The sequence below is a fragment of the Dreissena polymorpha genome, chromosome 4, assembly GCF_020536995.1.
Source record: "Dreissena polymorpha isolate Duluth1 chromosome 4, UMN_Dpol_1.0, whole genome shotgun sequence".
Lineage (NCBI taxonomy): Eukaryota > Metazoa > Mollusca > Bivalvia > Myida > Dreissenidae > Dreissena > Dreissena polymorpha.
In genome coordinates this window covers 105872505-105887908 of record NC_068358.1, presented here as the reverse complement: position 1 = coordinate 105887908, position 15404 = coordinate 105872505, and the positions used below count along the sequence as shown (strand labels likewise).

The 15404-nt window shown below is 38.6% G+C and overlaps 1 protein-coding gene across 1 annotated transcript; it reads left to right on the top strand.

Annotated features, from left to right (window-relative positions):
* Positions 1–8586: 8586 nt before the first annotated feature.
* On the top strand, positions 8587–9186 carry LOC127878676 (germ cell nuclear acidic protein-like). Its single transcript, XM_052425205.1, has one exon. It carries the CDS (start codon positions 8587–8589, stop codon positions 9184–9186), a length of 600 nt encoding a protein of 199 aa, XP_052281165.1.
* Positions 9187–15404: the final 6218 nt, after the last annotated feature.

Below are 15404 nucleotides of genomic sequence, written 5' to 3'. Positions count from 1 at the left end.
TTATGATGCTTCTAGAATTGATAAAATAATTTTAAGCGATCTAATTGTTGAAGAAGTTTAAAGTTAACCAACAGAGACCACATGTAGTGTCACTTTATTTTCAATTTTACATGCAAGCAGTACCATAACTTAGTTTAATTGCGAAATGACGTTCGTGTACTATATAAATACTAAGTGTTGAGTGAAATTGTTAACCAATTGTTTACCTTGACTTGATGTGGACGCTGTTGCATAGTGTTACTAGATACAGACTATAGATAGCTGCATGCTTGAATAACCTTACTATTACATTGTACAGTGAGCTGATAAGCCAGTCTCACTTGAGCCACCAACGTAGTAACATCATTAAAGAGTATAGCGCACATTTGTGTTTGTTATTACTTAGACTATTCACATGAGTGAAAGAACAACTACGCATAACATTCAAACATGAAACATGGTGTCAGAATTTGAGTGATTTATCCACATCACATAAGTTTAAAAAATGGATTTAAGTGGCATCCAAGCTCCGCGAATGGACTGGAACTCGTCCAATTTACCCGAAGCATTCGACAAATTTGAACGTCACGTGAAACTCATGTTTAGTGGACCTTTGAAGAACAAATCAGAGGAAGAGCATGTATCATATTTCTTATTGTGGATTGGTGACAGAGGACGTGACATTCACAGCACGTGGAAAGACATTTCACCAGAAAATGCAAAGAAGATAAAAACATATTATGAACGTTTCAGAAATTACGTGCAGCCAAAGTTAAATCCGATCTTTGCCCGGTACAAGTTTTACAAACAGATGCAGGACAACGACTCCATTGATGCATATATTACACGCTTGCAACTTATTGCACAAGACTGCAACTTTGCCGAAAAGACGGACGAAATGATTCGAGATAGGATCGTTTTTGGCACAAATTCGCCAAAGTTACGCGAGAAGCTAATCAACATCGGTGCAGGGTTGACACTCGATGTAGCCGTACAGACTGCGCAAAGTCTGGAGTACTCAAGGGAGCAGCTGCGCTCCATGAACAACGAAGAAGACGCGTGCCGATCCAGGCCAGTGCACCCTAAACCGATGCAACCGCATCGCCAACGACAACAACGTCGGACGACAGCTACTGATGCAGGTCCAAGTCTACCTACCAAACACAAGCCGTGTTTCAACTGTGATACATTTCACAACTTTGGACAATGTCCAGCAAAAGGAAAGCAGTGCCGCAAGTGCAACAAACTTAACCATTTCGCAATGTGTTGCCGTTCTAAAAACAATAATATACACACTGTGGACAATGACACAATTAGTCATGATGTAACATCGGATGTAGATGGATTCAATATTGACACGGTAAGCACATTTTGTTTTACCGATCGTGCAATGATTCGTCTCCCCATTGGCCCTAATAAATGTCCCATTAGTTTTAAAATGGATACTGGAAGTTCAGTAAACATTCTGCCGAAGAAAGAGTTTAATGGTCTGAACATTCATTCCCCATTGGAACCCCCTACTGACATTTTGACTGCCCATACAGGTAACAGACTTCCAGTTGTAGGGAAAATCAAATTGCGATGTTCACACAAAGACAAAACTGTGAGCACGTGGTTTCATGTTGTAGATTCCCCGTCGGTACCTCTCTTAAGCCTGAAAACATCAACCGATCTAGGATTAATTCAGCTGACGTGTACTGTTGATTGCCCATCCCAAGAATTAAATAAAGAAAGTGTGTTATCAGATTACAAAGACCTCTTTGAAGGTATTGGGGTCATCCCTGGCACTTGCAAGCTTCATTTGAAGCCAGATGCTATACCAGTCGTTAATCCTCCTAGGAGAGTTCCGGAAGCATTACGCAATAGACTACGCGAAGAGCTTGACCGAATGGAAAACAATGACATAATTGCTAAGGTCAATACACCCACAGACTGGGTAAATTCACTTGTAGTGGTCGAAAAGCCGAACACTGGACAGTTAAGAATATGTCTTGACCCAAAAGCACTGAATGACGCTATTCGAAGACCACATTACCCTATGCCAACACTTGACGACGTGACGTCACAGTTAGCTGAATGCAAATATTTCAGTCTATTAGACATTACACATGCTTACTGGAGTGTAAGGCTTGACGAAAAGTCATCTTACCTGACAACATTCAGTACCCCATTTGGCAGATATCGTTATCTCCGACTTCCTTTTGGGATAAAATCATCTCAGGACATTTTTGTACAGAAAATTGAGGAGATATTCGGGGACCTGACAGGTGTACGCACAATAGTTGATGACATATTAATAAGTGGACGTACAAGAATTGAGCATGACAGAAATCTCACTGCTACGCTTCAACGTGCACGTGAAAATGGCATAAAATTTAATCCCGACAAATGTCGTATTGGATTGTCCGAAGTACCATTCTTTGGTCACGTGATCACGTCATCTGGACTGAAACCAGACAGTACTACGATTGAGGCATGTGTCAATGTAGAAGCACCAAAGACACGCGGCGAACTTGAAACATTTTTGGGTATGGTTACTTATCTGCAGAAATTTGCCCCCAATTTGGCTGAAATAACAAGCCCATTGAGATTGCTTCTGAAAAAAGACGTTGAATTTGTATGGGATCAGCCACAATCAGATGCCTTTTCTAAAGTTAAGCAGGTCATAACACAAAGCCCAGTGCTAGCTTACTTTGACCCCAAGAAGCCGGTTTACATTGAATGTTACGCTTCAATGAACGGTGTAGGTGCAGCGATCATGCAAGATGGTCAGCCAGTAGCATATGCATCTAAGACATTGACACAGACAGAACGAAATTATGCAAACATTGAACGTGAAATGCTAGCTATAGTGTTCGCATGCCAGCGTTTTCACCAGTACGTATATGGCAGACATGTAATTGTTCATTCTGACCATAAGCCCTTATCTGCGATCATGAAGAAGCCATTACATGCAGCACCACCTCGTTTGCAAAGGATGATGCTTAGTTTGCAAAAATATGACCTTGATGTTAGACATGTGAGCGGGAAAGAAGTTCCCATCGGGGATTTCCTGTCACGACAGCCAATGTCAGACTGTTCTGAAATCGAAGGTCTTGACCTTCACGTTCACACGGTGCTCTCGAGCATGACCTATACTGACCGAAGTCTAGAAAACGTGAGAAACGAGACAAGAACTGACCTACAGATGATAGCCCTGATACAGACTATAGTTAGAGGATGGCCGAGTTCTAGGTCAGATTGCCCTGACATGATACGCGAGTATTTCAATCACAGGGACGAACTTTCCACTGCCGATGACCTAATTTTTAGAGGGCAGACACTGGTCATTCCCAAGAGACTCCGACCACACTTGTTAGAAGAAGTTCATTTAGGTCACATGGGCATTGAAAAAAGCACACAAAGAGCCAAAGACGTTATGTTCTGGACAGGAATGTGCAAGCAAATTACTGAGTACATAATGAGCTGTACAATTTGCTTATCGCATAGAAACTCAAACCAAAAAGAACCGTTAACACCCCATGAAATTCCGCAGGGTCCATGGCAGGAGGTTGCCACAGACATATTCCATTTTGATGGAAATGACTATTTGCTCGTAGTAGACTACTACAGCAGATACTTTGAAATAGACAAACTTCCGGACATGCTGTCCACAACAGTTATCAGAAAACTGAAGTCACGCTTCAGTACCCATGGCATTCCGATGCGTATTTTCAGTGACAACGGACCTCAGTATACATAGGACGTATTTCGAAATTTTGTCAAATCATGGCATATTGAGCATGTCACATCTAGTCCACATTATCCAAAGTCAAACGGACTTGCTGAACGGACAGTACAAACTGTAAAAAGACTGCTACAAAAAGCAAAAGACAGTGGCCATGAACCATACTTAGCCTTGCTAGAGTATAAGAACACTCCACTCTCAGATTGCAATCGGTCACCCGTGCAGTTGCTGATGAGTAGGAGAACTAGGTCAATTATGCCTACAACGGTTACCCAGCTTCTGCCCAAAGTCGTTAACCCAGACTTTGTCCGATCTTCAATTCAAACTTCCAAAAATAAACAGAAAAACAATTATGACAAAACCGCAAAACCGCTCCCCAGATTACATTTGAATGAAACTGTGAGGTTCCAGATAGGAAAACTCTGGAAACCAGCTAAGGTTATCGAAATACACAATGCTAACTCTTACATAATACAAACACCTTCTGGTCAGGTTTACAGGAGAAATCGTCGCTACCTCATCAGAACCAATGAGGATTTCCCAGAGATATCAGATTTTACACCTGATGTTTTGGCAAGAAATCATTCAAGCACTGATAAACAGGTCAAACAACCAACAAACAATAGTGCATTGAATATTCAACATCCCTCTGTTCCTGTAGATTAGCCCATTTCCCCTTATCAGACACGATCATGTAGAATAGTGCAACCGAGTCAGCGATACGCAGAAAATGAATGGACTAAGTAAATGTTCAGAATGTTGTTGATGTTTATGTAACATTGATCAAAACATCAAATTATTAATATAAACATAATTATGATTAATTGTGACTATGTTATAACAAACTTTTATTGAAGACAAATTTTTATCTTTACAAAACAAAGGGGATGTTGCATAGTGTAACTAGATACAGACTGTAGATAGCCGCCTGCTTGAATAACCTTACTATTACATTGTACAGTGAGCTGATAAGCCAGTCTCACTTGAGCCACCAACGTAGTAACATCATTAAAGAGTATATTTGTATAATGTTTGCAGATGGTAAGACCTTAAAAAAGTGTATGAATCTTAAAATTTGAACCTGTTTACACATTGGCAAAAACTCATTTCTTTTGTCCGTACCAACCTCTCCTACCAAAACTCTGTATTATCAAATCAATACAAACCTACATTTTATGAATATTCACAATCAGAATGATCATATGAACATTTTTACTATTATTAGCTTATGGTTAGTGCAATTCGTCAAGCACGCTTTTAATTATTTAAAATAATAGTGGTCTGGAATACAAACCATTCGTAAGATAGTGTTTGATATAATATTGTTAGAAGTTTCTTGAAAAAAAAACTAAAAAAAAAATTGTAAGAAAGAATGTTCTTATGGGCCATTTTAGCAGCTTCCATCATTTTTCGCTCAGACCCAAGCAATATTAGAGATGGTTTAGTATAGTATGGTTTATTAAACAATACATCAAGAAGGCCAAATGCACAAGTGGACACAGCAAGCATACAGTGTTAACAAAGTAAAAAGTTTATGATAATACAAAATATAGTTATACAAAGAAGTAAAACGTTTAATTGCAACGATACATACATGCATTAGTTTATATTACACTAGTACATAAATAATTATCGAAAGTGTATGTGTAATTAAATATGTCCAACACTATCAACGTCGTATTGAAATGAGGCTAACTAACTAACATTAATGCACATATACTGTAATTACATCTATTGGTCTTCATTAGTCATATGTAATTATAAAAATACTTTGTACTAACCCGGAGTAACAAAATTCGTTTGATGAGGAACATTTTAATGATACTAGTGCATTTATACATAATATGTTTTAGAGTGGTAGAACAGTGTGTGATAGTAAGAGACTTGTAACTAACAAACTTGTGGACAATTAGATGTTCTAAAATACAAGTCAATTATATCACATGGTTGGTTTATTCAAGATACATTAGACATTACAGTCCATGAGTACACATGTATGTCGAATATATTTATACAAACAAAATGCATGCAAGTGGTCATCAATAAATACAAGTTCATGACATGATTGATCATATTCAAACTATATTATGTTCTTTACATACATTATAAAAAGATACATGTATTTCAACATAATGTTAACATAAAAAGCGCTATTGACAGCGAGATGTCAACTTTTCTGACATGCAAATTACTCAAAATAATATTTATATACATTTCTTTGAATAATTGCTTTATGAACATAAGTTTCTGTTAATTGTTTGGTTATCAGATTGCATTGACTCTATAAATTTTGGAATATTTGGTCTTTTCCGGTAATATTGCTTAATGTTTTTTTTTCTAATATCATTGTATAAGGAACATACAAACAAAAAATGAAATTCATCCTCCAAGACATTGCAATGTTGACATTTTCTTTCTTGGACTGGTATAGATTCTGGTTTATGCCATCTGTCTGACTCTATTTCTAATCTATGAGAGGATACTCTTAGTCGGCACAGATTAAACCTTAACGTATCAATAGTAACATCATTTAAACAAGGCTGGGATTCAAATTTACAAAAAAGATTATAACTTACTGCTCTTGATGAATTACTCAGTTCAGACATCCAATTTTGTATAAAAGCATCATTTAATCTGGATGTAACAATAGATAAAAAACACTTATTATCACCTTCTCCTTGGTTTATCCACGAATAATGTAATTCCAAGGACTGCAACAAGTTACAAACAGCTTTTGCCCATGTGTGCATATTTGGTTTACTTCTCAAAATGTTACACATATGTAAATATATACACTTAACATATTTATGGTTTTCTAACTGGGTAACTTTAAGCCTATACCTTATTACAATAACTGCACGTCTCACGATTAAGGATGTTCTACCAAGTTCTCCATACACAAAATTATTTTGAGTTTGAATTTTCACACCTAATATTTTTTTACTGAAACTTAAATGTACTCTTTCAAGTGTCATGGATTCATTTAAGCCCCATATTTCTGAGCCATAATTTAAAATGGGTAAAACAAGTTGATCAAATAGCTGTAATTTGGTCTGAATATTGATTGAAGGAAAATTAAGTAAATATGAATTTAATTTAAAAACCGCTTTTGAAGCTTGTGCTGGACTATTTTTCGGCTAAAGGGGTCCAGTGGCACTATATTGTTGACAGAGCGCCTTGGTGTGGAGGTTTCTACGAAAGGTATGTTGGGTTAGTGAAAAGAGCTTTGAGAAAAAACATTAGTTAGAAAACTATTGACAATGGTACACATGCTTACAGTGTTATAAGAAGTTGAAGCTGTAGTGAACTCCTGACCATTAGTGTATGTTGGTGATCACATTCATTCAAACATACACCAATGCATTTTCTCAGCTTGAATCCAAGAGTTGGAGCACCTTACACAGAAGATATGGAGAGTGATCGAACTTATGTCTCTTGTGAAAGCTCAGCAGATAAACTACTAGATATGTGGAAAAAACGTAACCTGCTCTTGGATAAATTCTGGAAAATTTGGAAATATGAATTTCTCTTAAGCTTAAGAGAGAGACTTCAAACAAAACGAAAAACTGGAAGAATTCAGTTGGAAAGTGTGCACAGTGTAGGGGACGTAACTCTTGTGAAGGATGACCTGCCAAGAAGTTGCTGGAAAATTGCTAGATTGACCAGACTAAATGTGAGTAGTGATAACAAAGGTAGATCAGGAGAGGTGAAGTTATCTTCAGGTCGAGTTCTGAAACGACCATTAAATCTGTTATTTCCGATTGAGACGTCGGACAATAGTGAAGAAACATGTGCCAAAAGTGATGTTCGTGATGAATGTGTTACGTCTGAAAATGTGGCATGTCCGAAGCGCAACACAGCATGTAGAGCTCCGCAAAATATTGCAGAATTAAACATACAAGGAAATCAATGAAATGTGTTGTAACGAAGTTTTATTGTACTTCAACCGGACAGTAAACTTAAATGTAAATACGTGTGTACAACTTAAGCAGTATAAGACAATGTGTGATAATTTGTAATGTTGACAGAGTAAACTACAGTTGATACACTTGCATACATTTTAGTATTAATGTTTGGAAGGAAATTGATTTGTATAACAAAGCGTTGTAAATATCTAATAGTTATGTGTTCCGTTCACAAAATTATTAATGCGAATCCTGTAGTGATGTAAATAACGTATTGTATCTATGCATAAAAAGAATGTAAAATGGACTGTCAGAGATATCTACCTGTATGCAAAGAGATGCCGTGAAATATTGTGTAAAGTTTATACACAATAGTTTTTAATATCATCGTCTTTTATACATATGCACCGTCAGTGATATCGTTGAGGATGGCGTGCAATCCTATGTATGGACTGTATATAAATCAATTGATTGTAATAGGCAAAGCCACTTAGTGTTTAGATATGACATGATATCCATGTGATATATGTGACAAGTCCTACACACATAGCCATAAACAGGAATGTCATGTTCTAAAAGATCGAAGCTGGAAGTGTGTTATAGAGGGATGTTCGTCAGACGTGGATATTTATTCAGGCATCTTATTATGTGCCACAACTTCGCCAAACAAGCTGCATACGACAAAGCAGTTTCAGCCTCTAGGGACACAAATGCCACACCAGCTGCTTATGACGAAGAAGTAAGTAGTGATGACTCGACATTTAACTTATTGCAAGAAATAGAGGACTTTTCATCGCTCCAGCCAGTCTTCACCACAAAAGAATTAAACTTTGAGATAGATTATTATCTCGACGAAGTCCTTTTAGACTTCGGCGGAGAGGTTGACATTGATATGGACCGACCGAGTGTTGAAATCAGCGGCGAAGATAACGTTATCGGTGACAGCGATTTGTCAACGTGACCAGTGACAGCGGCATGGATGCCAACGAACAGCCATACGAGGCTGACTACGACGACGATGACAGCGCTAGTGTTAGCGTCATGTATTCATCTGGCGATGACGACGAGGGCAGCGCTATTGTGAACGTCGTACATTCATCTGGTGACGACGACGATGTTAGCGCTTCTGGGAACGTCGTGCATTCATCTTACGACGACGATGACGACGATAGCAGCGCAACTGGGAACGTCGTGCATTCATCTGGTTACGACGACGACGACGATGATGATAGCGCTACTGGGAACGTCATGCATTCATCTGACGATGACGACGATGGCAGCGATATTGTGAACCTCGTGCATTCATCTGGTGACGACGACGACGATGATGATAGCGCTTTTGGGAACGTCATGCATTTATCTGACGACGACGATAACGACGATGGCAGCGCTACTGTGAACGTTGTGCATTTATCTGACGATGATGGCAGAGCTGATGACATACTCGTTATCAGTGATGATGAAAATAGTCTGGCGAATGATTCGCGATGGGCTAGACGATTAACTGTGTATCGAAGGAGAAATCCTCGTACATGTAGAGACAGAAACGTCTCTGGACCAGTGGTGTTTTTCTGACTAAGTGTGTGGCATAAAGGGGACATAGGCAATATTTTATTTAACAGTCTCTATGACGTGCGCACGTCATAGCTATGACGTGCGCACGCGATAGACATGACATGCGCACGTCAAAGTTATGACGTGCGCACGTCATAGTTATGACGTGCGCACGTCAAAGCTATGACGTGCGCACGCGATAGACATGACATGCGCACGTCAAAGTTATGACATGCGCACGTCAAAGTTATGACGTGCGCACGTCATAGTTATGACGTGCGCACGTCAAGGCTATGACGTGCGCACGCGATAGCTATGACGTGCGCACGTCATAGAAATAGTTAAATAATATAACAGGAAATATTTTATTTAACTATTTCTATGACGTGCGCACGTCATAGTTATGACGTGCGCACGTCATAACTATGGCGTGCGCACGTTTTAACTATGACGTGCGCACGTCAAAGCTATGACGTGGGCACGTCATAACTATGACGTGCGCACGTCATAGAAAATAGTTAAATAAAATATTGCCTATGTCCCCTTTATGCCGCCGTAGTTTATATTCATTAATTTGTGATGTTTTGATACCTTGCCGAATGTATGAAATGTAAAACAAAATTAATAAATATTGCATTGTATTACTTTCTTTCTTATAACTTATTGTTGGGGTCGTCTAGTTAAGACGATTCCAATACCTATTTATTCGACACACTAGACAAGGAAAATATACACAAATTAAATATTAATTTATTCGACACACTAGACAAGGAAAATATACACAAATTAAATATTAATGTATTGTTAAAATTGTTGTCTTGTGAAATTTGTTGCTGTGTTGTGTCTTGTTGTTTGAGTCGCCTCTCTGAGACGATTCTAACAAATAGTTATAGCGCGGCAGTTGAATGGAATTATAGTGAATCTCAATTACCTAACAAATTTGTTTGTTAAAGTATAAATTAGCAAATGACGTTGTTTTGTGAAAGCCTTATATATCATTTAGAAAGATAGTCTAATGACCGAAATATCACTTGTTTTTAGAGTAGTCTCATCGAAGCGTTTCTAAAAAAAGTTACTACACGGTGATTCAAATATTAATTTAATGCTTTATAGAGCAATATACTTTGCTAAAAATGTATTTTAGAAGTAAACGACCAATATATGAAAAATGTCTATACCATTACCTACAGTAGTTCTTTCTGTTTATGTTAACTTTCTGTTCTTGCCCTAGTAGGAGTGTCGTGAAATTCACACAATAGCGATTAATTGTATTAAATACTGTGGATCTTGGTCAAATCTATCATTCTGATTACTTGTTTGGGATTATATGACGATAAAGTAGGTGTTTCCATAGTATTTGTGTTTATAAACAAATAATTACTGTATATGTATGTTTTGATCGGTTAAAAAAAAAAGTAATGTTTTATTGAAATTATTACGTAACACGTGACTTTTAACATTTATCTGTCCCCAGACAGTCGCCTTCCTGTCAGTCAGCAATTGAATGTAGGAAGTAAAGAAGTAGAAGTAGAAGTAGTAGAAATTGTTTATTAATTGAAATTATTCATAATGAGGTGTAAAGCGGTGTATATGAGGTGCAAAACTATAGTTTGACGGTGTAACATGCATTCATGTGATGCACGAGAATTATACGAGTAGCGCGCATCACGTGACTGCATGATTTCGTTTATATACTGCGTTTTGTACTCTATTGATTGCGCTTGTATTAAATTGGAATCACGGGATTACAAAGCTGTTGATGGACATGTTTGGTGAGGATTTAACTGGATTACTCACACAAGGACAGAGTCGTGTCGACCGCTCGGGCCACCAACAATTAACCACTATTGAATCACGTGACACGGACACGAATAGCATATCAGGTGAAGACGTGACTCATGATGATACGACTGACGTATACATTATGGCTGATGCTGACAAGAGGGCATTGCATGAGTACAACGAGCTGGTGGAAATGTACAGAGAGAATGCAAAAAGATAAGTGTGTACAACTTCTTTTGCACAAATACGCATCTGAAGAGTATGATTTAGATAGACTGAGATGTGAATATTTTGAACAGTTGAAAGAAGTAGATCACGATTTTTCCTTTGATCGGAATGAGAATCTTAAACGACGAATGTTAACGGGGTCATGGGAACCTGTAGCTACGCGCCTGGCACAGGATCTTTACTTTATCATTGAAGTGACTGAGGGGGGAGATTACTCTGTCATCAAAGCCATGATTAGTGCCGGCAAATCCCGAAAAATATCTGTATAAACGCAACAATGTGCCAGTAAAATGTCAGTGTGCTAACGAGGTGGCACTTGTTGAAAAACGCAACAAATAAGCCAACTTATATCGACAAATCTCGCAATAAAGGCTGATATCTTGGAGTGTTGGAGCAATGTAAAATCCGTGACTTCATCAACCCTCCAGTCTCTCTCCAACATCTCGATACAAGCTATGTCTCGAGTAACCGAGTGTGAAGACAGAATTCGGCATGTGGAAGTATACCTAGAAAATAGCAACATTATGAGACCCCATCTCACGTCCCTGACCATCCAGGACACGATGTCCCCATTACAGGACTAGATACGAACGTTCCACTTATCGCATCGCGTATACCGAGGAGTCAAGGGTCCCCCATTGTGAATGCAAATCGCAATACACAGACTAATACCACCACGATACATGGGCATCCATCAAATGAAATCGTCGGAAACGACGGAAATTCTAGAGGCGATAGTACAATTCAACTTCCGGTTGATCATTGAACGGATGTGAAAGGAAAATCTATCCCTGTCAGGGTCACAACCCGACCACGTGACACTAGCGACGGTGATTCATGGTGCGAGGACGAGTTTCAGTTAGTAGAAAACCGTCGCGTTGATCGATATTGCTTATAACGTTCCATTTTATTTATATTTTCTCTCTGATAGGCGTTTCTTGTTTGATTTAATTATTTTATTTTTTTAGCAGTCACATAAACAACCAAGCTATGTAATATGGAATTTTTACACCCATTATTGCTGCTTCTTCCTGTATTTGCGCGATGATTATCTGAGATATTAACTCCATGACGCTATATTCTCAAATCTGTTTCTATAAAGAAGGAATGTAGTTGACAATTGTTAATAGTTTTATTTGATCGTTCGTCAAAAAGTTGTAACTCTGTTACTCCTGTATCTTCAATGCAATTGAGTAACTAAATAGTAATTAAATTGAATGCGTTTTAATTCCCTTTTATATCTCTATAACCAGGTTTAAACCCCCAATGCTTTGCATTGACCGTTCCAAGGCGGTGACCACAGCTTTATTCATATTTTGTGTTTATGTTGGTTTGTATTGTGCTGTATTGTGCTGTTTTGTACTGTTTGGGCAATCGGAAACTTGCCTTAAATAAAGGACCAACTAATTGTTTTAATGAAAATTCAATACTGCTCCAGCAGCTGGAGTTTCACTTCTTTATATTGATAGGGCTTGGGTCGACTGTGAATACCAGACTCCTTACCACAGAGGTGGAGGACCGAAGGTGAAGGCTATTCGCGTGTTTCCGATACGTCGTGATCCGGGACGGCCGCTAGTTAAATTGACACTGGTTGCAAACGATAACGCCAGCCACGTTCTGACGGACAGTTTCTGGCCCGAGTACGTCAGATGCCTACCATGGAGATCACGCAAGACACGCAGAGAGCATCATGTACCAATGAATGGATCTCGGAATCAGCGGCTTGGAAACGAGCGGCCTAAGAAATCGGCAGGAAACACCTGGAGAACAAACAAGCAACGTAGCGCAGAGATCCCACCACGACTCAGGAGAACGGCCTAGCGGCAGACTGACAGACAATGTGGGTACAAAGATAACCATCTGTACTTTGACATTCCGACAGACAACCGTTATGTGAGTTTATCTAGTGAAATTGACTGAACGAAAACACTTCTTAATATCAATGATGTGTGTGAAAACAAATATCTTTCTAACAATGGCTGTTTTAGTCTTAATATACTGACATGGAACATAACCGGTATAATGTCTAGCGCGGCGTACCTGTCAGAAATACTGCCCGGAGGCAACATTGATATGTGCGGTATATCTGAACATTGGTTACTGACTAGTAATGTACATTTCATGGATACTATTCTTAGAGACCAGCGCCCTCACACTACTTTGGGGGAAGGGGTCTGCAGCCCTTAGGAGGGGGAATTTTGGCGGCGTTTCCCTTTTTGGGGGATTTTTTACCTACTCTCTCATTATGACATTTGTACATGTTTGCACTATATTCATTTCATTTTTCATAATTTAGTATGTTTGCAAAGATTAAATTGAAATAGAATTGAGATATAATAATCATAAGACACATCTTTCTGTTTAAAAAAAAAAAATTTTTTTTTAAGGGGAATTTTCCCCCCAAAAGGGGGAAAAAGCATACATGTACTTTTCAGGTGGGGGACTGCCATCGAATTTCGGTGGCAGATTTAATAGATTGAGGGCCCTGGAGACTATAGTCACCACACTGTTTGTAGTCATGTTGATTATTCGTCATCCTCACGCGTAATAGGTAGAGACGGTGTGTCTATCTTGTTGAAAAAGAAATATGACAATATTATTTCACCGTTAACTATTGATGACGATTGAATAGCGGGTATACACATGCAACTCTCCCCAGGGAAATACATATTTGTAATTCAAGTTTACCTCCCCTGTGTGAACAATCCAAATGAGAAATACTATGATAGTATAAATAACTTGTATGATGTATTTAATACATATAGCGAGCGATCAGGGTGACACTATATTTCTGGGTGATTTCAATGCTGACGTTCAATCTCAAATTCACACTTATAGGCAGAGATTACAATACAAATTGGTTAATGATTGTAATCTGTGTGCTATGAATATGCATAACTCCTGCATTGGTCCTAATAATTCATTTGTATCGCATGATGATAAATTTACGTCGTTGATTAACTATGTATATGTACCTTGTGAGATATATGATTGTGCATGTCACTGTGAAGTTGCTGATAATGCATGTCTTAATGTTTCCAGACACAGACCTATACTATGTTGTTTTGATTTTATAATTCATACTGATGAACATGTTGTTAGTAAGAAATATATTAATTGGAAAACTGCTAACAATTATCATGTAATGAAGTATTGTGAATCTCTGGATGAAGCGTTACGGCCGACCAGTTATACCACAGGCTGTGTGAAGTGATGAATACTTATGCAAATGACTGTTTCCCAACTAGGCGATTCAGAGGACATTTGAAGCCGTTCTGGACGGATGCCCTAACCGCTCTCCACAGTCAAATGGCAGGGTCACGTGATGCCTGGCAACGAGCTGGAAGACCCAGAGGAGCTCAGCATAGCGCATATCGTCAATACAAGGAAGATAAGGCTAACTTCAGGAGGGTGATGCGACAATGCGCGGATCCCTACATGACCGAACGTGATAACAAGTTAGAACACGATTCTGTGCATGATACTGTGAATTTCTGGAAAACTGTTAATTCCCGGAAACATGGATCCGGAGCCAATCTTGGCGGTGGTATAAAATTTGATGGAACGACGTATAGAAGTCGCGAAGATATAGTTGACCAGTGGGCCAAGTATTTCACAGACTTATACACTCCATTAACTTACATGACTTCGATGCTGAGTGGGAGCCCTATGTCGTTTCTATGTGAATGAACAGTACCCTAAGGAGATAGCAGACACAGGAGAAAGCTTGTACCCCAGATGAAAGCGGCTAAAGAGCAAGGAAAGAAGGCCTGGATATCCTACGACGCGCTATACATCGACGGTCGTCCAATAAGGAACTAGGGCTTCCAGGGAGGTGATGTGCGGATCCTTAGCTGGAATGTAAATGGACTTACCGGCCAGGAAATGGACGATCCTGATTTTTCAGAACTTATATCAAGCCACGATAGTATTTTCTTGTATGAGACATGGGCTTCAGAAACCACCGACATCAATATGTCTTTCTTTGATAGTTACAATTATTTTCGTAAGTTCCAACATAGAAATGCAAAAAGAAAAAGCGGTGGTGTAGCTTTATATATAAATGAACGAATTAAAATTGGTGTAGAAATAATAAGTCATGAATACGATTCCATTATCTGGTTAAAACTCTGTTAACATTTCTTTCACTTAGAAAAAGATATTTATTTGTGTGGTGTTTGTATTTGGCCTGAGGGGTCACCAGCATGCAACATTATTGACGTTGATTA